Here is a 24,485-nt window from a genome sequence, read left to right as displayed (position 1 = left end):
CTTTAGAGAAATGTTAAATCCATTTTTATTTTGTCAATATAAGTTACTAGCATATTATTAGGAAGTGATTACTTCTCTAAAGTATTAAGTAATTACTACTTTTATGTCATGCTATTGAAAATTATTAAATTGACTTAACAACAAATGTACCGTTGACTCCTTAATTGTTACAAATACATATAGAAAAATAACGAAACCAAATTTCTAGTAGTTACGGTCCATGATAAAATCAAATTAACATATGTAAGTAATTAACAATCCTTTACATATATTAAATTATTAGCCTAACCTGCTGCTGCATCCGTTGGACAATTAAGGACCCATGTCACCTAACATGTATATATACAATCTAATATAATATGTGAAATAACATGAAGAGTAATGACCAGACCAAGAAGGCTTATAATAGACCTATCCAAATTAATATTCTCATCAGGAATTTAATTATATAATTATTAAAATAAATACATCTATAAAGATTCAATATTATAATTCTGCGCAAAATTGGTTGCTACAGAAATTTCCATTATTAAAATTTGTTTCAAACAGCAATGAGGTTTTTATATATCTGATAATTTGAAATTCCATGTGCCACAACTAGAAAAAAAAAAAAAAATACAAACTCCAATAGATTATTTTCTTCCAAAAGAGTTGATTGCAAATATGTTACACCGGGCCCAAAGAGATCCACTTGCATATATTTTGTATTTTTTATGTTTTGCCTATCCAGCATTCCAGCTATTTTGTATTTTTCATGTTTTGCCTATCCAGCATTCCAGCTTGAACAATTTGTTTTCCCTTTCCAAAGTTACCCTCATGGCCTCATGCATATGATTTTCCTAAAAATCAAAATTAAACTCTTTATTGAATTGCCGTTATAAACAAGGTAATAATTGCTATCCATTCAAGTTTTCCTAGGCCCATATTTTATTTTGGGCCTCAAGTCACGGCATCTCCAGTTACAACTCCAAGATCCAAGAGACGGCGATTCCACTTCTGATTTCTGAAAGAATACGGTATACTGACTCGCGATACATTTCAAAAAACGCCATCTTTTCACGTGACCCAATGTAATTGGCTCTTATTTCAGGACGTCATTTCCGCTTTCGGTAATTTTGTCATCCGACCCCACTATTTAACGCACTCCTACGGTATACCCCAACAGACAAAGTTTCGTCACACTGAAATCACCTTTTACCTTCAACAAGCTTTTGATTTTGCCACTTTTTGTCACTATTCCCATCCAAACAACTGATGAGATAGCTTATTTGTCCGTTCTAGGGTTTTAGGACAGGTGGCATCACCATTGCCCCCTCATGGAGTTTCTTAGTGAAGATTTTGGGGGTATCTCTTTTTCTCACCTCTTGCATAATTCGCTTAGCTTGAGTTGTCAATGCTATTTCTCTCTTTTAATCTCTTACTCTTTTATTCTGTTTTTCTTGTTAGTTATTGGTTTTTTTTTTTCTTTTTTGTGATTTGTTTTGCTTATGGTTATAGCTTAGCATTTTCAATCAGATGTCAAGAAGTGATTTCTTGAAGAGTGTGCTCTTCTCATCTATTGATTTTTATGTTGCAATATGTTCATCTTGTTTTAGTGGGAATGTGGAAATAATAGTTGGTTTTGGATTAGGGAAAATAGTGAAGTGATTTGCTATTTATTTACGCACCATGTTATTGTGGATACTCCGACATCTGACCTGAAATGTGCCTTACTTATTTCATTTTTATAGCACAATAATTTATTTTACTTAATTGTGAACATAGACTGCATTGAGGCGTGGTTTAGTACTGTTTTGGTACTGTGAATGGCAAATTCTGCTTAAAAACACCATAGGTGAAATATATACTTTGCAATTGTATATAGTGCTACCAATGCTTAATCTTAACTGGTTTTATACTATGTACTCTTAGGGACGTATGTGGAGGGCGCAGATCATGCCATGTTTCAGGCTTCGGGGTTGGTTTTATATTCAGAACCGGCCAGTAATATCTCACTAAATGATGGTGAATATGAATCCCAACTACATACCTTGGAAAAGAGTGCCTACACTGCCGTTTTAAGAGCCTTTTGTGCCCAATCCAATGCTCTTTCTTGGGTACACATACGAGCACTCTACAGTACTCAATACTACTCAATATTTCCTTGCATGAATTTTCAATTTTCTTTTGGTTAATCATCACATTGCCACATTCATGCACAACATGCATTTTTAATTGTCTGAAATAAACATTCTTTTTATGGCAGGGGAAAGAGGAGCTTATTACAGAGCTAAGGAAAGAACTGAGGGTTTCTGATGTTGAACATAGACACATTCTTGCACTCATAAGCTCTGATAAGGCGATCAAGCTTCTAAGGTATGAAAGAGAACATCTAAATTCACAAATTACATGGGAATTACAAGGTTGCATGTAAATTCAGGGGAAGCAGAAAACAGTCAGAGTCTCAAGTTGTACAGGAGGCTGATCATAGGAACTATGATGTGATCCATGTGGGCCCCAAAAAGAAGAAGCTAAAAGCGGCACCCCACTCTGCACTAGCACCTATCCCTGATTGCATATCTCCTCCTGCTCAAGCTCAGCTTGCCATTAAATCAGCTCCTAGTTTACTCGTAAGTTGAAATTCATTTCATCATTTTGGATATCTTTTCTTTGACCTGACTTGTGTAAATTTGTGTTATGTTATGATCCAAATTGCTATTTGGGCCCAATGGGCTATATGTCTGGCTTATATGTACTATGTAATATTCACTCTCATCAAGAGAAAATTAGTAAATTCAGTCTATCCATGGTTTGTCTCTTTAGTAATAAAAAATGTAATTTGTTTTACAGAAAAATAAAAAGGTTGATAAAGTACGTGGCACCGGTGGTCTATTCTCTGCACAACCTTGCATGCATGCTCCCCCTGCCCCAGTAGCATCAGTTTTTGAGCAAATTAGATACAATGCCTCTGCCCCCGCCCCCGCCCCTACCCGTACAACAAAACCAGTACCAAGAGCGTCCCAATCCATAAGTCAGCAACCTCTTTCTAAGAAACGTATTTCTGATGCTATCCACATCCGACCAACCGACATGCTTATTCGACAGGTATGCCATTTGCAAATAAGTCTATGCTATGTGCAAGTTACTAACATGAGAAACACTATTACTGCCTTGATTTGGGTCCTAATGCAGATTAAGGAAGCTTGTAGCAATGGCAATTCTGATTCAGTTGTTGTAGAAAAGGCAAGGCAACTACTTAAAGTATATTCCTCAGAGCCTTTTGCCTTCCATTTTTTGTTAATTTAAACTGTTCTTCATTTATCCAAATATTGTGCATGCATGCATATTTATGTGTTCTGACTGGATTTAGGATCAGGAGAAAGCCCTCATGGAAGCACTCGGCAAACTCGGTAATGTGTCAGATAGTGGTGAGCCTTTTCTTATTGGCTCTGTGAGCTAGTTTATGTTGATTGTTTTACTACGGAATTAATTGTAACATACGTATATTTCTTTTGTCATTTCTGATTATAGAGGAGCCTCCCAAGAAAGGACACAAGAAGGGGCGTAATAGATTGAGGCATAATATCATCACCTTGCGTTGATAATGGTGATTTTTATTGAGTTTGCTAGCATTTCTTTTCTGGCCACTGTTCTGATATTAGCTAAGATCAGAGCTTTGTATCTGTGTGTATATATGGCTAATCTTATAAATAGATAGTTGTATGGGGAGTTAGTGGGGCTCATCTCTTTTTAACTGTTTTCCTTCTTTCTGTTTTCCTTTTTTTTTTTCTGTTTTTCCTTTTTATTAAAAGCTATTTCTGTTGTTAGTACACTTTCAACAATTGGATATTCTCTATGCCCTGATCTAGATATCAACTTTGCTAGATAAATCATACTCGTACAAACTCGAATTCCTTATGTTGCAAGTTGCAAATCATAGTGATAGAGCTGAAATATAGTGCATGAAAAATGGAACGATGCACCACAGATTGAACTGCACTGGACTAATTGATATGTGGTAACACCTCCCCTGCTACGAGACAAACTGGTACCAGTAATAAATTTAGAATAGATGCATTGTTAAGAGGATACATCATATCTCCATCCATCTGTCCATGCCTGTGACCACTCATGAGTTGTTTGGACTTATCTAGGAGTTAGCCTGTCTTGCCCCTTGCTTTCAGTTTGTATTGTGTATTATCTTTCAATTATTGCAACCTATCATTTATTCATGTCTCGTTATTTTAATGAATCATATGTTTTTTTTCATTAAACGTGATTTTCTCTGTATTCCCTGTGCAAATATTAAGGTTCTTGTTTGGTAAAGGAGCGCGTGATTATAACTATTTTGTTAAAAATTATACTGGTCCTTTATATTAAATAAGCAATGCAATTAGGTGAGAACACATTTAATATGGAAAAAAGTGCCGTGTGGGCAATCTCTCATAACCTTTGAGAATGTTAAATTAGTTAAGCAAAACATTATTCTCATATTCCTACAGACTGACATAATTTGTGGCTTCTATTGATTTGAATTAATATAGCGGCTTGGTAATCAAAGTTACATAAATGACAAATCATTTTCTATATTTACTGAATGTACTATTTTTAGTCCATGATCATTGGAAAACCACAAAATAGCTGATGAATAACTTGGAAAATTCTAACTTCAAAGGGGGGTCCCCCCCCTCACGGAAATCTGTCGTTAGGTTTAGTAGTTAGCATAGTGACAGGTACTTCCTTTAAAAGTAAAAGCATATATACTACATAAAATTAGGAAGATAAATATTTATCCTGTGGAGGAGGAAAAATTTATGTTTACAAGTTTTGACTTCCGCAGCCATGTACTTCTAATGCTAATAAATCAGAAAATACCCCAAACCATGTACTTGTGTATGGTTTATTTCTTTTTTCGGACAAAATGTTTTACAAGTTTACTGATAGTTTATTCAACTTAATTGGTAACTTTAATACTTGATAGCGACAAGTGATGTATACCAAAGTTTCCAACTAGCTTTTCTGGGAGATAGCATAATGAATCCATTCCAAGATCATGAAAGTGCAAGGCACCCAACTTGATGGGAGCTTCCTTTTCACACCTTTATCAAGAATTTCAACTTTCTCCTCGATCCCCTATTGAATTCTCTTGAAATTCAAATTTGATTGAAAAACATTTTAGTCCCATGGCAAGTTCTCTCACCACCACAAGCATAACAAAGCCACTCAAGATCATCCTAAGTGTTTCATTTCTAATCATAGCAGTCTTGTATCTTACTACACAATTTGATTCTTCTAATTCTCAGTTAAACCATGTAGAATTCTCAAAAAGGATCTCCAATAGCAGAACAACTCGCTCGTATGGCAGCTCCACAAGCAATTGCGATGAACTCCACAAGTTCAGCAGCTATGAAGAAAAGTGCAACTACCTGAATTCTGAGTTGGGGTGCCGATCTGACGGATACATCAACTACCTCCAACTCTTCTACTGTACTTTTGGAAAATTACCGGTTCTTGGTTACATGGCACTTATTCTATGGTTGCTTATCCTGTTTTATCTCCTAGGAAACACTGCAGCACACTATTTTTGTTCCAATCTTGAGGCCTTATCGGGACTCCTACATCTGTCCCCTACCATTGCTGGTGTAACACTCCTATCTCTTGGCAACGGTGCGCCTGATGCATTCTCCACAATTGTTTCCTTCTTTGGAAACGGGATCACATTGGTCGGGCTCAATAGTGTGTTAGGCGGTGTCTTCTTTGTCTCATCGGTGGTTGTAGGAATCATCAGTATATTGGTAGGTTCACGAGAGATTTCAATCAACAGGTTTAGCTTCATCAGGGATGTTTGCTTCTTAATTTTTGTCTTGTCAATAATGATATTGATTTTAGCAATCGGCAAGATAAACATAGTTGGTGCCATAGCTTTTGCATCTCTTTACTTGGTTTATGTGCTCTTGGTGTCGATTACCCATGCGTGCAAGAAAAGAGATGTCGAAATCGGTATTACTGATGAATTAACTACACCTATAACAGATATTAAGAATTCAATTTCTGAAAATTCAGAAATTTTTGATGAATTGGGTGCCCCTCTTTTACGCGATAGCAAAGAGAAAGCTCATCCAAGTAACTGCCTAATTGGAAATGCTTCAAAAGTTCTTTTTATCTTAGAGTTGCCTCTGTATCTACCAAGGAGACTGACAATACCTGATGTGTGTGAAGAGAGGTGGTCCAAGCCATTTGCTGTTATTTCTGTGTCACTGGCACCAGTTCTCCTAGCAACCCTCTGGAATTCAAAAAGAGAAGAAGGCATAAATTCAACAGAAAGTTTAGTAATCTTTCTGTTTGGTGGGTCCCTTGGATTAGCATTTGGCATCACTGCCTTGATTAAAACCAAGAGAGAAAGACCTCCTACTAGGTTTCTCTTTTCATGGTTAGCAGGTGGTTTTCTCATGAGTGTTATCTGGACCTACATGATTGCTGTAGAGTTGGTGTCCCTTTTGATTTCAATTGGAGTTATCTTGCAAATCAGCACCTCAATTCTGGGACTAACAGTTCTGGCATGGGGCAATTCCCTGGGAGATCTGATTGCCAACGTGGCAGTTGCAGTGAATGGGGGTCCTGGTGGGGTCCAGGTGGCAGTATCTGGGTGCTATGGTGGGCCAGTTTTTAACCTGTTGGTGGGTCTTGGTCTCGCTATGGTGTTGTCTTGCTGGGCTGGATATCCATCTCCAGTGATTATACCCAAGGACCCCAGTTTGTATGAGACTCTGGGCTTTCTGATTGGTGGGTTGTTGTGGGCCCTGGTCATGGTGCCTAATAAAGGGATGAGGTTGGATAGAGGGTTGGGATATGGGCTTCTCTCTATCTATTTATGTTTTCTGGTCATAAGATTAACTCAATCTCTTGGATTGCTTCAGCTCTGATGCAATTGTCAGATTGTTCTTATCTTCTTCTTTTTTTTTTTTTTGGGAAGGGGGGTGGGTGGAGGGGGCTTTCTCTTAAGAAAATGTAGAAGGCTCACAATTTATATATATATAAAAAAACTGTTATATTATGCCTCTTCGATTTTTCTTTGCATTTTTTTTCTTTTTTTCTTTTGTGATCTTTTTAATTTTTTGTAATAGATCATTGGTTCAAGGTCAAATAGGATATGTACCCATCAAAACATTGACATTTAGATACTTTTCCATCCAAATACTAAAATTAGATATTTCCCCGTCAACGTTCTAGTGTCTTTGATATTTCCTATAAATTAAGATAATTTTAACTATATTCATATTATACGAGTTAATTAAATGTACAATGGCAAATCTACCCTTATATTCAGGAGTTAAATTTTTTTGTCAACAATGAATATTATCTAATGCTTCTCCTCCGTAATTAATCCATTTTCATTTGTTTGTTAATTGTAACGACTGTATCTCTCTCACTTTTGCCTGGTTATATTTTTCTCGTAATTGACATAATTTCCCTTGAAGTATCCTCTCTCATTCTGGGACAAAAAAATATTAGTTTTGTGGATTTTTAAAAAAAAAAATCATAATTAAAAAAATTTTACGAAACCAACATGATTTTTTTTTTTTTACAAAAGCCATAAGAACTAAAATGCTATTACGGTCCACTTTTTCACAGGTACTCATACCAGTGACCACAAAAACTCCATAAACATCTCCGGACTGAAATGCCATTTCACTTCCGTATTAATTTTTTTTAGTATAAATAAGTAATTGTAGAGTAATTTAGTTTTTTTTTAGTGTAAAATGACTTTTTGTAGTGTAATTTTAATAATTGTAGAATTATTTAGATTGCATTTTAGAGTAATTTAGTTTTTTGCATGTAGTGTATTTAGTTGTTTGTCCTGTATTAATTTAGTTAGTCCTCTTATTTATTTAGTTCATTACAAAAGTCAACAATTAAAAAAAGGGAGAATTTCATATATACCACTCAAAAACTGTGAAATTACGTATTTACCATCCAAATTTCTATAATTACATATTTACCATCTAAAAATCTAATAACTCACACATTTACCCAATTAATCAAAATCTGAAATTAATTAAATTTAATATTATAAACAATATAATTAATAATTAGATTAGTCCCTTCCCCTTCTACCTTCATAATTTCTATCTTTTTGGCGCTAAAACATAGTGTCTCCTGCCTCCTCTCCTGTGGCTGCTCTGCTAAAACTCTCCCCATCAAGCAAACTAAAAATTTAGATAGAATACTTAGAGAAGATGGAATACGAAGAGGAAGAAACACCCGCACCGGAGGAGATAGATAGACCTAGATGGGAGCTCGGAGTAGAATCACCTCCAATCGAGTAAAGTCTTTAATTTTCATATTTTCCCACACAATTACATAGTTGATCCACTCCAAGATGTAGTTAAAACCGTTTAGCACCTCGATATCGATGGGAATTGAATCAATAATCGACAGCACACCATTAACGCCATAGCAATAATGCATTTGTAAAAATAATCTCTTTTGTTGCCGATAATTGAAAAGGTCTACTGAAATTCTTAATCTGGAGACAACAATTATTCCTTTCTTTTGACCTAATTTAATTATTGATTTTACTAATGGGATCTGATACATGCTATTGGAAAGAAAAATTACAAAAAAAACTACAATCAGCGCTTGGTACCAATATTTATTTTACTTGATTTCAAATATGAAATAAAATTACAAAACAAAGTCAAATAAAGTAAGGTGAAGCCGGTGAGTATTTGTAGAGGCGCTCGGTACCAGTACTGGTACAATTCACATCCCTTCTCAGAAGGAGATCAGCACTAGCCGTGTCTACACCTCCATCGTCAGTTCTTGAGTCGACTTGTCTATTTCTCTGAAAAATTCATGACCATCGCTCCCTCCATAACATCTTTTGTACAGAAAATTCATTATTATTATTTTAAAAAATTGGAACAATGAATTTTTTTGGCAGTACTTCATTAACCTTAAATTCTTAATTGTTGAAATGTTCACTTTGCTCTACTTATAATATATTTTTCTTGTTGGATTCTAGATTCTGTTATTATTATTTTATTTTTTTTGAAAATCTTTCTTTGGAAGCAAGCAATAAGGGAAAATATAGACTTGTCTCAGATCATTAATTATTGCTTCCATTCAAGCATAAATTAGATCTTTCATTTCATACTCTTCCTAATTTACTAGAAAATAGATTTCTATTGATAAATTAAGCATCATAATCATCATCATCATCATTATTATTACTATATATCATCACGATCATGACCACCATCATAGTACGAACCAATCTGCGCTATGCATAGCACCATAGCCCTATTGCCTGTTACACTATTAATTGCAGGAGGTCTTAGTATAAGATGATATGCTTGCTGCCTATTACACTATGTAATATATTATTATATGTTAAGAGATATGCATTTATTGGATGATTAGTCTATATGTGAGATGTTGACTTACTAAGATTCAATTATTGTTCTTTGTTTTCTCCTTTTCTTTATTTTTCTTTTGTTGTGATTATGTTCTACCTTTATATCTCTCTCTATGTATCTAGCTTCAGTTACTAAATGTTTTCCAGATTTTCAGGTCCAGTTTTACTTTCTTCAGGTTTTAGTTCTTATTAATATTTAATTTACTTGCCCAATTATTTTAAACTGTTAATTATTCAATCCCTTAAAATGTTTATCATCTTAGAAAAATGCAAAGAAATAAAAGACTAACATATAGAATGCTGACACTATTCTTGTATCTTTTAAATTAGGGGACAGGGAAAGAATTCAAAAGCACATCGGAGCAAGAAGTCAAAATCATGCAATGCTATGCATTACCAACCTCAAATGAAAGATAATGTTTAATTTGTCTAAGAGTTGTGGTTTGACATAATTTTTCTCAACGATGCATCATGTTTTCTTTTGGTGATGTTATTCATAATAACTAATTTTTGTTAAACATGATAGTATGATAGTTATATATGCTTGTGGAATTTTGTTATGTAACCTGAAAACAATGTTTAATTTGGCTAATGAAACTGTTGGTTTAATTTGGCTAATGAAAATGTTGCTTATTTGTGGATCATTTTTGGAGTCATGTTTTCTGTTTTTTTAAGTCACTTTGATATATGTTTTTAATCTCTTATATTGGGTATAAAGGAGAAGTCTAGAGAGAGAGAAATGGTGCTAAGTTAATCCTTGATTAATTATAGTTTAAAGAATACTAAAACATGATTTAAACAAAAACGAGGGACCTCTCTGCAAAATTTCATACTCTGACATTCAACTTGTACTGTTTGATCTTGGTTATATGATTCTTGACATTTTTTTTTATCTTTTTTTAGTACCAAAAATAGTGAGCAAATCACTAAAAATCTGTTATACAAATCAACCAATCATGCACAAATAGTGGGTATAATAACCATGAAACTTGACATTGCATCAAACAGACCATATAGGTGTCATATACATGCCTACTAAACATCACCAATACTTGTACCAGCCCCAAACATGAATAAAACCAAGCCAAACCCCTGCTGGTACAGCAACTGCTCAAACAACCCCATATTGACCTAATGTCAGTTTAACAGCTATGCAGGATTCTCTGAATTGAAATTATCCAAATTCTTTTATGGACACATAATAGACACTCATACAAACATAATGGAAAAAGAATTCCTCAAAAAGGAATTTTCTGTGAATTATGGTGACCACTTGAATCTCATACTCCAAAAACAATGTTTAATTTGGCTAATGAAACTGTTGGTTTAATTTGACTAATGAAAATGTTGCTTATTTGTGGATCATTTTTTGGAGTCATGTTTTCTATTTTTTTAAGTCACTTTGACATTGTTTTTAATCTCTTATATTGGGTATAAAGGAGAAGTCTAGAAAGAGAAAGAAAGGGTGCTAAGTTAATCCTTGATTAATTATAGTTTTAAGAATGTTAAACATAGTTAATCTAAATTTTGGGTATATTTGATATATACTAAAGTTATATTGGGTAAATGTGTGAGTTATTATATTTTTAGATGATAAATATGTAATTATAGAAATTTGGATGGTAAATACGTAATTTCACAGTTTTTGAGTGGTATATATGAAATTCTCCCTTAAAAAAATAATAAAAATAGTTAGAATATCGCAATGGTCAAAACATAAATAGTTCTGGACAAAACAGAGTCAGTTCTGGACAGTTTCGGGCTCAATTCCTGGCCAAAACCAAAGTGCTGAAAAACAACATATTCTATGAAGGCCGAAACAGAGAGTTCCAGGCCAAAAGATATTCAGTTCTTGGCTGTTCCAGGCAGTTCCTGGAAGTGCAAGGAAATAGTATGTTCGGCCAAGGTCGAAACAGACAGTTCCTAGATGAAACTGAGACCGAAACAGCTGCAGAAAAATTACATCGGACCGAAATGCCATTTCGATCTTGGCAAAAAAAATATTGGACTAAAATGGCATCTCGGTTCAGAGGTATTACACCAACGGACCGAAATGATATTTCAGTTTTTATGATTTTTGTAAAGAAAAAAAAGTAATCATGGTTTCTTAATTTTTTTTTAATTATGGTTTTTAGAAAAAAAAAAAAAAAAAAAAAAAAAAAACTCCCCAATTTCATGAGATGGCATAGACTACTTACGGATTAAATGAAATAGAAGGGACACATTCTATAATGTGCCTGACAAAATTAGTAGTGATTATGGTTAGCTTTCATGGATATTTACCAACCTTCTCACCATAAATATTGATAGGATCAGTAGTAGCCCAAATTAGGCCCAAATTTAATCTTTCTTTGATCTGTTTCGCTGATCATGTAAAGGAGCAGGTCCAAAATCCTACTTTCGTGATTTAATGAGAAAGTTGAAGATAATACAAAAAGGAGAGTTAGGCCGAGACGGCCCCAAATAGGAAAATAATCATTCGTGTTAGGCTGTTCGCCAAACCCAAGACAAATTTGTTCTCTCTTTTTATAAGATGCAAAGTAGTGGATCTAAATATCTGACGAGATGTGTAACTGTGATGTGATTAGTTACACTTTGATTTAAGTCATGTGTTGTGATTAAATTAAAAAAGATGATCATAATAACATGCAAAAATTAAATAAGACGGAAAATTAAATATTATAACAACCAGAGACGAAAAATTAAATATTCCTGGGCATTTATGTGGCTCTGAATAATATGCAAAAATTATTGTTGAGACTTTGGCATCAAGAGAGGAATCAAATCTTATTAATAAGATCCTAAATTTTTCATATTTATCGGAGGGTAAGATTTACCCAAAGATACAATTAAAAAGGTTGGACGATTCTATTGTATGTCTATTCTTGTGTATATATTTAATAGTTTTGATAATCATAGTTATAAATTATTTAAAATAGCGAAACTAAAAATTACATACGATCATCTATCATTTAGATATGTGCATATTAATTTTGTTTACAATTTTAAATTTATTTGACATCCATACAAAAAAATAAACTCAATTATAAAACTTTTAGTTATTTGATAGATGGTCAAACGATAGTCGAATTATATTAACACGTTTTATCTATATGATAAAAGACATAAATGACTTTTAATTTTGATCCCAGTGGTATTGTCAAATGACTGTGCACTAAACTTACTCTACAAAAGATAATATTTCTCTTCTGTTATTTTTTATTTTAATTCTATAATTTTCATAGTATGTCTCCCCGTACGTATACTACTATACTACCAGGGGCGGACCCACTGTAGCACAGGGGGTCAGCTGCCCTCCGCTGGATTTTCAAAAATATTGCTAAAAATCTGCTTTTCGGACCTCTGTCCCTCCCTGGAATTCAAATTGTCCCCATGTAGCCCATTCTAGAATTCTAATAGACGGAATGAAGCCCATATAAACTCTGAGCGAAACAAATTAGCGGAGCTCAAATAGGCGCTGATCCCAAATAGCGAAAATTAGTTGAACCAAAATGTTTTTTTTTTTGAATTCAAAGGTAGAGGCTGCCAAGTTGAATCAAAATGTTGATTTCAAATTCCCTATAAATGTTGAATTGTTGATTTTTTTCAAGTAATTTAGGATTTTTATTATATTGATTGGTATTTTTTTTGTTATGTTGAATTGTACTCGATAAGCTATTGGGTTTGAACCCGATAAGCTATTTGCATCCGATTATTGCCCCGCCCTGACAAAAATCCTGCGTCCGCCCCTGTATACTACTAAGATAAATCCACACACACACATCCGCACAGGTGAATCCAGTCACTGTTTTTGGTGCTTGTGCTTAGTAGATCTGGTCACCACTTGTTGCTTCATCTTTATTCGAGCAGGTGCTTCTGTCTAGCGGATCTGGTCATCATTTTTCATTACTTTCGCTTTTTGGATCTAGTGTCGGCTCTTTGCTTTGCCTTTCTGGGGATTTTTATTCTTTACGATAAGCGGTTCGTTTTTTCTTCTCTTCTTTCGAAATCGTCTTCTCCTCTTTGGCAATGAAAGAGTGGGTGGACTGAGTTGTACATATAAATACTTACTTTATATGTTGTTGTCTGTACTGGCTGTTTGTTAGCGTTTACTATGTGCTATTTTTCTTCTCCTTTTTTCTTTTCCTTTTCTGACTTCCACGCTAGCGGCTTTTTATTGGAATCTCTGAGTGGTGACTGTCCCAATCCGGTTGATTCAGTTCCCCGTCTAGTTTGATTCAGTGCCTCTTTTGGAACTTTGGAGTGGTGATTGTCCTGATCCGGTTGATTTAGTTTCCGATCCGGTTTAATTCAGTACTTTCTCCAATGTAGTATGTCAGAAGAATTAAGACAACTATGTGCATCGAAGAATCAATCACTAGGCTCCTATAATTTTCATTAAGCAAGGACAGCTAAACTGTAACTCTTTCAATTCAATAAAATTGCCTACAAGCTTTTAACAAAAAAAACATCCCAGTGAAAAGAACCATAGAGCTAGAAACAAACAAAAAAACCAACTATACAGAGAAACATACGTAATTGGTCTCACATATTTTTATAATACTTTACAGTGTATACGCTGATCGGAAGGTCTTCACAAGATTCGAATTCAATCGATGTAATTTGAAGGAGAGAAAATTGCGCTGTGAACAAAAAGTCGATGTTTGTTTGATCTAAATTTGTAATTGTGAAGAGACGTGACTGGCATTCTTCTCTTTTCTTTTGTGTTTTTGTTTGTTTTTCGCTGATTGTTTAATTCGCTTCTACAGTAATTAACAGTTTTCTTTTGAGAAATGTTTTGGTACTCCGAGTCATTAAATCTGAGTCTGTCTCTGAACTGGTTTAACTGGGTTTAACTGTCTGCTAATAATGGTAATTTATTAATTTATCATTAATTAACGTATCGCTGTTTTAATTTGATTGTTTTAAACGTTAGCTTTGCATGCTTTTGTACTATGTTTTAATTTTGTGGACAATTTGTTAGGAGCAGTTGTAATCACCAATCTCCGAGCTAGTCCTCCAGCTTGTTAACAGTCCTCTAATCATTTGCTAACTACTTAAGTACTTTAACTAGTTAAACTAGTTATAAGTACTTTAACTAGTTAAACTAGTTATAAGTACTTTAACTAGTTAAACTAGTTATAAGTACTTTAAAGTACTTTAGTGTAATTTAAAGTATAAGTTATAATGATTAGCTCGGGGACTAGCTCGGGAATTGGTTCTAATTTTAATGATAAGCACAAATTTTAATGATGGAAATTAACTGCTTTTGATATTTAATAACTAAAAAAAGAGTCTCCATTTTGTTTCTGTTTTGCTTCGTTTCTTCTCTCTCTATTTTTTTTTCTTTTCGTGCTTTCCATCGTTGATCGATGTTTCAAACCTTACAGCATAGTAAGTTTAAGCATTTTTTACTGAATACTTTTATTCCTCGCTTTTGTTTGTTAATTGATGTTTAAATTATGAAGTGAATAGATTTATATGGTTTGTATGTTAGCTCTGTATGCTTCTAATTTGTTATAGTGAATGGTCTAAATACGGGGATTATGAGTTATATTTCAATGTTATGTAGTTTACCTTTCAATGTTTCTAAATTGTTATAGTTAATTGTTTACACAGGGTGGATAATGAGTTAGATTTACATTGTTTATGTGATAATTTTTTTTTAATATGTGCTCGAAGCATTCAAAGTAGTAGTTTCTGATATCACCTTATTAGACCTATTATTTCGACTTGTTTCCATACAAAAATCTATGTTTTGAACTAACAAATAGTGCCTTTTACATTGAATATCCATAGAATGTGGTACTGCTATGTTTTGGTTCTTACTTTGCAGGAATCAGGCGAAATCGGGCAAAATCAAGCAAATGGCAGACTTCAGGAAGATCTGATGCGAGTCGCATCACCCATGATGCGGGTCGCATCAAAGCCCAAAGCGACCTGCGATGCGACCCTCACTCCTCGCTTGAAGACCAGATGATGCGAGTCGCATCACGGGTTGCCGCCCAATTCAAATTGAACCTGACAAGCCCCAAGTCAGACCCGTTGCCTATAAAAGGAGGTCCTATGCCAGAATTTCGAGAGTTTTTTCCCTCCTTTACATTCCAGATCACTTGGAGAGCAGAGATCAAGAGAGAAGAAAGAGATTGGAGCTTGCTTGAAGAAGAAGAGAAGAGAAGATAGCAAGATCCTCTCCAATCCATCTTGGATCTTCGAGCTTCATCATGATCTGCCTATTATCTCTCTCTTTTATGCTTTCTTTTACCATGTTTGAGTAGATCTTTAGTTCCTAGGGTTAGGATGTAGTATCTAAACTTTGTCTTTGAGTTGCATGTTGTTTTGATCTAAGTTTGAACTTGTGTGATTCTTTGTTTGAGTATTCATTGATTGCTTGATTTTAATTGCTTGATTGATTCTTGATTGTCTACTGTTAGATGTCTATAGCATCTCTTCTAGTAATTTGACCTTGATGTTTCTTGCAATTGTTTTGAAGTAGATCTAAGATCAATAGTAGCCGAGATGTGAACTTTCCATTATCAAAAGGTTGTGGATACTTCTAGCAAACCAGACAATCAATTTAGGTCAGATACCAGTAGGTGAGAGTTACAGGTTGAAGCCTCGCACAAGAAATCAACTTAGATACGAACACATGTCAGCTCTGCTCGAGGACCATGCGACCCTCATCAGAGATGATGCGAGTCGCATCAAACGGGTCGCATCAGAGATGATGCGAGTCGGATGATAGGTCCAGAGAGGGCAAAGTTTGGGATGAAACCTGAGACCCTGGGAACGCCTTTTATCATTGTTCAAAACCAAAAACTTTAATTGCTTTCATTTACTGTTAATTGAATTGTTGCTCGAAATTAGGAAATATAAACAAACCAAACCCAACTTTTCACACTTCTAGTACCTAACTCAGATTAGTAAGAATTTAGAGTCGAATTATTCCGTCACTGAGGATCGATACCTTATTATACTATACGGATAGGGTTGTGCACTTGCAATCTTAGACGAGAGTAGATTCAAGGTTTAAACTGGTACAGCTAGCTGTACCTGAAACTTTGTAGCATACTTTTGTAAGCGAACAGTTTCATTATTATTTAATAGAGGTTTGATTGGTTACAAATTGTCATTGTTGTGAAAAGTTATAATTTTGACAACTAAAAATAATTGATGAGTCTAGTAAGAATTATTTTTTTAAAGTAGTAGTTTTATTGTTATTTAATAGAGGTTTGTATGCTTAGAAATTGTCATTGTTGAGAAAAGTTGTAATTTTGACAACTTAAAATAATTGATGAGTCTGGTAAGAATGATTGTTTCGAAATACTAGTTTTATTGTTATTTAATAAAGGTTTACATGCTTAGAAATTCAGAGCTGTAATCATTCTAGAATGTATGAAAAAAATTTATGCTGGGGGACACGCTCGGGGATTGGTACAAATTTAGAGCTGTTTATTTGTGCTCGGGGACGCGTTCGGGGATTGGTTGAAATTTAGAGCTGTTAACATTCTAGAATATTTAAGAAAAATTTGCGCTCGAGAACGAATTCGGGGATTCGTCTTTTTAAAAAAAAATTAAAATTTAACCCATTTACAATGAAAATTAAACACTAGAACGTAGTTGATTAAATGTTTTGTTTACATGTTTAAATTATACTATTATTTCGCTGCAATTGGCGCTACTTTTGTTAATTTTTTGAACATAATATTTTTCGCTTCATGCAGCGAAATATTATACAATAAAGAAAGATTCATACTATTATTGCACTATATGAAGTAAAACCTGCTCGGTTTGTCACCAACATTCTAGAAAGTTGAAGAACGCACACAAATATTTTATTTGAGGTACAATTATCAGCTTCCTTTTCTTTTATCTTTTGATAAAAGTGAGCTGAACTGACCTCATCTCACAATTTTATATTTTCTTTTACTTTGTTGTAAACTGTAATTCTAAGTCGGTGACATAAACAATATAGAGAGAAAAATAGAATTTTCTTTTAAAACGTATTATTATGAATTCTCCTCAATCTATTTTTTATTGGAATAAAAAAAATCAATTTTATTGAACTCTACTGAAATCTTGGCGGAGATTTATACCGATCAAATTGTTAAAGACTATTCAAATCATTAACTGTGATACTGGGTGTCATAGATGCCTCATCTTTTATGTTGTTGGTCAATTGGTGCAACGGAGAGGTATAGTGACAAATGAATTATTGGGGTTCGGTTCGGGGAGATCAAAAATTCGTGATTCGGACATAATTCGGGTATAATTCGGGAATGATTCGGAATTATCCGGATCAGAAATCTCATTCCTACAAGGGAGCAAAAAAATAATTGTTCTTGGAAAAATTTAGAAAAAAATCGTGAATAATTCGTAAAATTCGGGAAAAGTTCGTAAAATTCGGGAATTATTCGGGTTTAATTTGGTCAAAGTTCGGTCAACCGAATAATTCGGTGTTCGGTTCGGCATCACCCCAAAAAAGAATTAAACGGGTATAATTTGGGTATCTTGTCACTATGCGGAGAGCAAGAAGGTGAGAGAAGAGATTGACGATCACTTGAAGTCGGTTTGCTAAAAGTTGTGATGTTCGATGTCGTATTGTGTTGTTAGATGCTTTAGATGATGTGTTGTTAGATGTGGTGTGGTGTTGATGTGTTGTTTAGACTTTAATGGGACGATGTTGTGGTAGAGAATTGATGTCCGGGTTTGATCAATAATCTGGGATGATCAGTGAGGAGAGCAGCAGGGTTTTATTTTCGGTTGTTTTAGGCTTTTGATGTTTTTACAGCTTACTGTGTTGTGTTGTAAACCTGCTTTTATTTTATAATACAATCATCTGACAGCCACTGCCCGATTTTCAAAAAAAAAAAAAACTGTGATACTGGTAATTGTCCAAACCAAATAAAAATATGTGTTTAATGCAAAAATTAACAAATAAATAAAAACCAGTCTCTTCATATATTGGATGGCTCAAACATTCAATCGGACATAAGAAAAATGACAGATCTCTTAGGGTGTACTCCACAAAATTCAAATAGAAAGGAAGATGAAGGGAGGGGATAAAAGGAGTAAGAGAGGAAACTACCATTCAAATTGGAGGTAGAGATTGGAGACGAACTCTATTTAATTTTGTGTCTTGTTTCGTCTTCTCTCCCGTTCCCTTTCCTTAATTTCTCTCCAAAACTTTAATTTGTGGAGCAAGTAAACACCTTTCGGACAATCTGATCACCCCTTCTCTCCCCTCCCCTCCTCTTCTCTCCTCTCTTCTAGAGCACATCCTAAATGTAGGCGTAAATGGATTTACTAATTCTTATTAAAAAAAATTCATCGATTTAATGCAAATAAATTTGAGAGATCAATTTTACAATTTTACGAATGTTTACCAACTTGAAACAAATGGCATTTAAAGGGGCGATTTAGTTTCTTTTTAAAAACTCAAGAACTATTTTTTTTTTCCATATTTCGATTTTTAATTTTTTTATTTAATCCCATAATTACTTGGAATACCTCACATTTGGAAAATGATCAGACTAATTTTTTTTTCCATATTTCAAAATTTTTATTTATTTAATCCCATAATTACTTGGAATACCTCACATTTGGAAAAAAGATCAGACTATACATAGATTTTTAAAAGACAGATGGTCTTAAAATTCATAATAAACAGTTATAATCCAGTTTTCCATTTGCGGTTAGCCACTTGTAAAATGTGGAGTACAAGCCAACCCACCTCCTGCATTAATAAACGAAAAGGAATTTTGTGAAGAGTAGAACTAGGGTGCTCTCAAGCTCACCAAAGTGTTTGGTGAGCTTGACTCTAAAACCCATCAAATCGATTTCAAATGACGAATCCGAATCGTTGAAACCCGCCTACCTTACGTGTGATGCGTCTACATGTGAAATTTTTAAACATTCGAATTAGTTTTGTATAAAGTCAATCGGTCAAAATTAGAAGGTTAATAAATTAATTTTAGTGCATTCATTTTTTGAATGTTTTTTGACCGCTTGACTTTATACTAAATTAATTTGAATGTTTAAAAATTTCACATGTAGACATATCACAGGTAAGGTAGGCGAGTTTCAACAGTTCAGATTTGTCATTTGAAATCAATTTGATGGGTTTTAGAGTCAAGCTCACCAAACACTTTGGTGAGCTTGAGAGCACCCTAGTTGTACTCTTTTGTGAATTATAATTTAGAGAGAAAACACGTACAACATGTGCAGTTCTCAACTGTGTCCTGCCTTTCAAGCAAGGAACCCTATAGATTGTAGGCTGTAGTGCAGATCTTACATAAGAACCACTTTTATTTACTTCAATAATCTATCAAGATATTGATACGCTCCCCACTCATCAGGGACCAAAAGCAATCGGCCTAAAGCCTTCAGACTATAGATGATCCTGTAACGAGTCAGGTTGGTCCAGCAGCTCCCCGGTAGTATAGTCACATGATTCGCGAATTAAATCTGAATAATTTATTTTTTTTGTGATGTCAGACCGAATGTCGAATTATTCGGTTGACCGGACTTTGATCGAATTAACCCGAATAATTCGTGAATTTTACAAATTTTTCGCGATTTTTTCTCAATTTTTTTCGCGAATTTTATGAATTATTCGCGATTTCTTCTCAAATTTTTCCCAGAACATTTTATTTTTGGTTTTTTTTGCTCTCTTGCAGGACTGAGATTTTTGATCTGAATAATTCCGAATCATTCTTGAATTATACTTGAATTATTCCCGAATCACGAATTTTTGTCATCGTCGAACCAAACCCGAATAATTCATTTGTCACTATGTTCAGTAGTATAGTGACAAATAAATTATTCGGGTTTGGTTTAGTGAGATTAAAAATTCCTGATTCAAGAATAATTCAGATATAATTGAAAAATAATTTGATATCACAAGAAAGCAAAAAAAAAAACTCAAAAAACAAAGAAATTCACATTTTTTTTTTGCATTTATTCATGAATAATTTGTGTTTTACGTTTTATTTAGTGTTCGATTCGAAAATATTTAAATATATTTTATTTACAAATAAAACGCATACCTTGTTAGTCGTTCCTATGCTCGGTAGCTTAGCTATCAACTTACCAAGAAATTACTTTGCTCGCTACATACACAATGTACCACGGATAATATGAAATTAATATAAGGTCAATCATTATCATATCCCAAACAACCACCTCTAGACAACGACTTTCCTCCTACTCCCCTCTCGTCTCTAGTCTCTACTCTCTACTATCTTCCTCTCTGTTAGAGAAGATTTGGGGTCTCAACTCTCTAATACATCTATAGTTACCTCACCAATCCCCAGCTACTAAAACACAATCTCTCACTATTTCATTTGTTTTTGTTTTTTGTTTTCCTTTTGACCTCCCCCCTCTTTTCAGAAATGGGGATTAAGTATGCAATGCTATTATCCATCACTATAACACTTCTCCTCTCACTTCTTCTCATACCTTCCCTGCTAAATAGCTCCAATAAGTTACACCCAATCAATCATTCAGATCACCATCTATTACAACAAAAGCCGTATCCCGTCTCCTTTGCGTACCTCATCTCGGCCGCAAAAGGTGATGTGGATCGGCTAATACGCCTTCTGACAGCTATATACCACCCGGCAAATTGCTACCTCCTCCACCTCGATCGAGATGCGGAGCCAGAAGAACAACACCATCTCTACCAATCAATCTCCAGCCACCCAACATTTACTCGATTCGGCAATGTATGGATTGTACAGAAATCTAATCTTGTTACCTACAGGGGACCCACCATGCTTACCACCACACTCCATGCCATGTCCATTCTTCTCAGAACATGCCATTGGGATTGGTTTATCAATCTCAGTGCCTCTGATTACCCACTAGTCACTCAAGATGGTAAGTAGTTCTGTCAAACTTGAATTAAGCAATCAGGCGATTTATAAAATGTAATTTGCAAGGATGGTATTGAGAATTTCTTTTGAGCAGATCTGATAGTGGCATTCTCTAGCTTGCCAAGAGATCTCAATTTCATTCAGCACACCAGTCGCTTGGGATGGAAGATGTAAGACTAATTTTTCATAGCCTCTTTGTGCCTGGTTTTTAAATCGGGAAATTTGAATTTCTCTATTTACTGATGCTAATGGTTTATTAGTTTACAGAAAGAAAAGGGCAAAACCAGCAATGATGGACCCAGCGCTGTATGAAACCAATAAAACAGAGATTATTTGGTTGCCTCAGAACAGAAGTATACCCACTGCTTTCAAGCTGTTCACAGGTTTGCCTTTTAATTTTAATCTTATATTTTAATCCATTGCATAACAATATAACATTCTGTGGTCGTAATTAGTTGCAATTAATTTTTTGAAATAAGGTTATTTGATTATGACAAGATAATATAAAATGGATAATTAATCTACTGGATCCGGTGGATCCCAAACCAGCTGCTTGGAAGTATTAACATGTCGGCAATTTTTTATTTGGCAAAAATAAGAATTGGTCAGGAATTTTTTGTGTACCAACTTGTTATTAATGTATTAGGAAGAGGCGTCGTATTTAGTCGTAGTACGGCTTCACGGTCTGTTCTTTTATCGATTTAAAATTTGAATGAAAAATTATTTTAATAATAACATGTTCTCATAAATTTAGATAAAATCGTGTCAGGTAAGGTCCCACCAAAGAAATTGATCACTGATGTCAATCATGTGATATGTCTATAAATTCAAATTCAAAGTGCCCCAAGAAAAGAATCGAATTTACTTTTATGTCCATCTCAGATTTTTTAAAGAGTAATCACATATATTGAGGTTGGCTTGTGGAACAAATGATTTGATTTTTAGTCGATCCAAACTATTGAACATTTAATCTATATTATAATGTGCTTGGAGACTAATTTTTACATTTTTTTGGAATCTTTTTAATATTTATTAAGCCAGTTTTAAAATCGTTGTTTTCAATGATTCAGAAATTTTTTAATGTTTATTAAAATTAACTATTCTAAAACTATCTTAATAAATAGTAAAAAAAGCTTCAAAAGATATAAAATTTAGTCTCCAAGCATATTTTAATATAGATATCATATCTAATAGTTTGGATCGATTGTTTGAACTTTGAAAATCATATATTCAATTGGTTGCACCACAACTCCGAAACAAACGTTTTAATATTTGCCACCTCAATATATTTCAAAGAATAGTAAAATTCCATCTAGGTAAATATAACATTTGCAAGTTGAAAAAGTAATGTAAAATATAATAAATTTGAAGGTGTGGTTTGAATTGGAGCAATAATTGTCTAAAATTTGTAAACATTAAATTATATAATCTCTTCTTGAAATCTTGGGAGAGGAGCATTTTGTTTACTTTGAAAAAGCAAAATGAATCGTGCAATAGCAGAGAGCGCACATGCACTTCAACTAAAAATTGGAAAGAGCAATTGTAAACCGCTCTCACATGCTCGTGTCAGCTTAATGTATAGTATTCATTACTAGTTTGATTTTGTTTTCTGTTTGACCAATTCAAACAGTCCAATTTGATCTTTTTATTTTTATTAGTAACAAATTTCATATTTTTTTAATTTTTTTACTAGTATTTAAATAGAAGAAAAATTCATTAATTTAAAAAAATTCTCCAAACATCATTGCTCCACTTTCCTCCAATTATAAAATATAATAAAAAATTTAAAATATAAAATTTGACTACCAAATTTCTTTATTAAGTAGTTCCCATTAAGTGGCTCAATTTGTCGATCAAATTTTCAACTACTACTTTTATTTGCATTATTACTGTTATTGTTATCTAACTCAGAACTATTTTTTTTTTTTTACCTCACTGTTATCGTCAGGCTCTGCTTGGACAGTGCTGTCAAGATCCTTTGCAGAATACAGCATTATAGGTTGGGATAACCTGCCAAGAACACTTCTCCTTTACTATGCCAACTTTGTTTCCTCTCCAGAAGGTTACTTCCAGACTTTGATTTGCAACTCCGGTGAATACCGGAACACAACTGTGAACCATGATCTGCGTTACATAACGTGGGATAATCCCCCGAAACAGCATCCTCTTAATCTAGGCATTAAAGATTATAGGAAGGCAGTTCTAAGCAGCAGGGTTTTTGCACGCAAATTCAAGAAAGACGACCCCGTTCTTTACAAGATCGATAGAGAGTTGCTTCGGCGAAAGGGTTTGCAATTTACCCTTGGTGGCTGGTGCTATGATGATGATAAAAAAATGTGCACGGATTCGCCGAGTGAAGGGGCAGCTGGAGTTTTGAAACCTGGAGCCGGTTCTAGGAGATTGAGATCGCTGCTAACCAAGCTTCTTTCTGCTAAATTTTTTAACAAGAGACAATGCAGGTGAATTCTTTCATTTTTTTTGGCAAGATTGAAACGGGACCGAAACAGTTTTCGAGAGGAAATTGTGCTTCAGCATGATCAATAGTCATGACAGATCAAAGTTTTGGCTTTCACTGAAGAACAATTGAGAAGAATCCTTTGGTTATCAGTTCGACTAGGAGGTTTTAGCTGTACAAATCAATTTTTCATTTGTTTTGGGGGACTTACCATATTTTTTGTATCATTTCGAATAATATTATATAGTTAAGCAATAGTAAAATTCAAGAAGTTACTTCTAGTGTTTCCTGGAAGTTCAAATTAATGAAGAAATTTAACATGCATTTTGTAAATTAACATGTTTACATATTGGTTATCTACCTCTACCGGCGATTAAATTTCCCTCTCTTTATTTTGTTCAAAGAGTACTGAGGCTCACAAATTTACTAGACCAGATGTGCACCTAAGATATTTTTTCATGAAAACACATGTGAGGCTTCCAAAATGATGATTTCATAATTTGTCAAGTCTGTAATGGTAAGTATTTCACAATCTATTATGAAAATCAATTGATTTAAAAACATCATAGAAGTTCAAAATTGAGCAATCCATTTACCTAACTGCATGACAAATTGACAACAAATCATGCTTCACTTTTTTTTTCCCTATTTGAAAAGTGTCGCCCAAATTTTAGATTTTAAGTACTAAATGAGAGTATTGACACCAAAAAGTAAAACGAAATTCCATTTCGCCATCCAAATAGATCCCATGCCAAGA

The 24,485-nt window shown here is 34.1% G+C and overlaps 2 protein-coding genes and 1 pseudogene across 3 annotated transcripts; all 3 read left to right on the top strand.

The window, feature by feature from the left end:
• Positions 1-1,219: 1,219 nt before the first annotated feature.
• LOC144559664 (protein EMSY-LIKE 3-like) lies at positions 1,220-3,955 on the top strand. The gene is made up of 8 exons (XM_078308755.1): positions 1,220-1,344; positions 1,912-2,096; positions 2,246-2,355; positions 2,420-2,609; positions 2,830-3,084; positions 3,172-3,240; positions 3,350-3,407; positions 3,511-3,955. The coding sequence occupies exons 1-8, from the start codon at positions 1,317-1,319 to the stop codon at positions 3,579-3,581; spliced, it is 966 nt and encodes a 321-aa protein (XP_078164881.1). The 5' UTR covers positions 1,220-1,316; the 3' UTR covers positions 3,582-3,955.
• A 1,023-nt stretch (positions 3,956-4,978) lies between these two features.
• Positions 4,979-7,030, top strand: LOC144559663 (cation/calcium exchanger 1 pseudogene; annotated as a pseudogene). Its single transcript, XR_013513199.1, has one exon. The product of XR_013513199.1 is annotated as a cation/calcium exchanger 1 pseudogene (transcript).
• A 13,661-nt stretch (positions 7,031-20,691) lies between these two features.
• Positions 20,692-24,005, top strand: UNE7 (Core-2/I-branching beta-1,6-N-acetylglucosaminyltransferase family protein). Its single transcript, XM_078309204.1, has 4 exons — positions 20,692-21,277; positions 21,368-21,443; positions 21,541-21,656; positions 23,222-24,005. The coding sequence occupies exons 1-4, from the start codon at positions 20,791-20,793 to the stop codon at positions 23,734-23,736; spliced, it is 1,194 nt and encodes a 397-aa protein (XP_078165330.1). The 5' UTR covers positions 20,692-20,790; the 3' UTR covers positions 23,737-24,005.
• The last annotated feature ends 480 nt before the right edge of the window (positions 24,006-24,485 follow it).

This window comes from Carex rostrata, chromosome 9 (assembly GCF_964058835.1).
Source record: "Carex rostrata chromosome 9, lpCarRost1.2, whole genome shotgun sequence".
Lineage (NCBI taxonomy): Eukaryota > Viridiplantae > Streptophyta > Magnoliopsida > Poales > Cyperaceae > Carex > Carex rostrata.
Note: the sequence above shows the minus strand (reverse complement) of the source record. Positions and strands in the feature narration are given on the sequence as shown.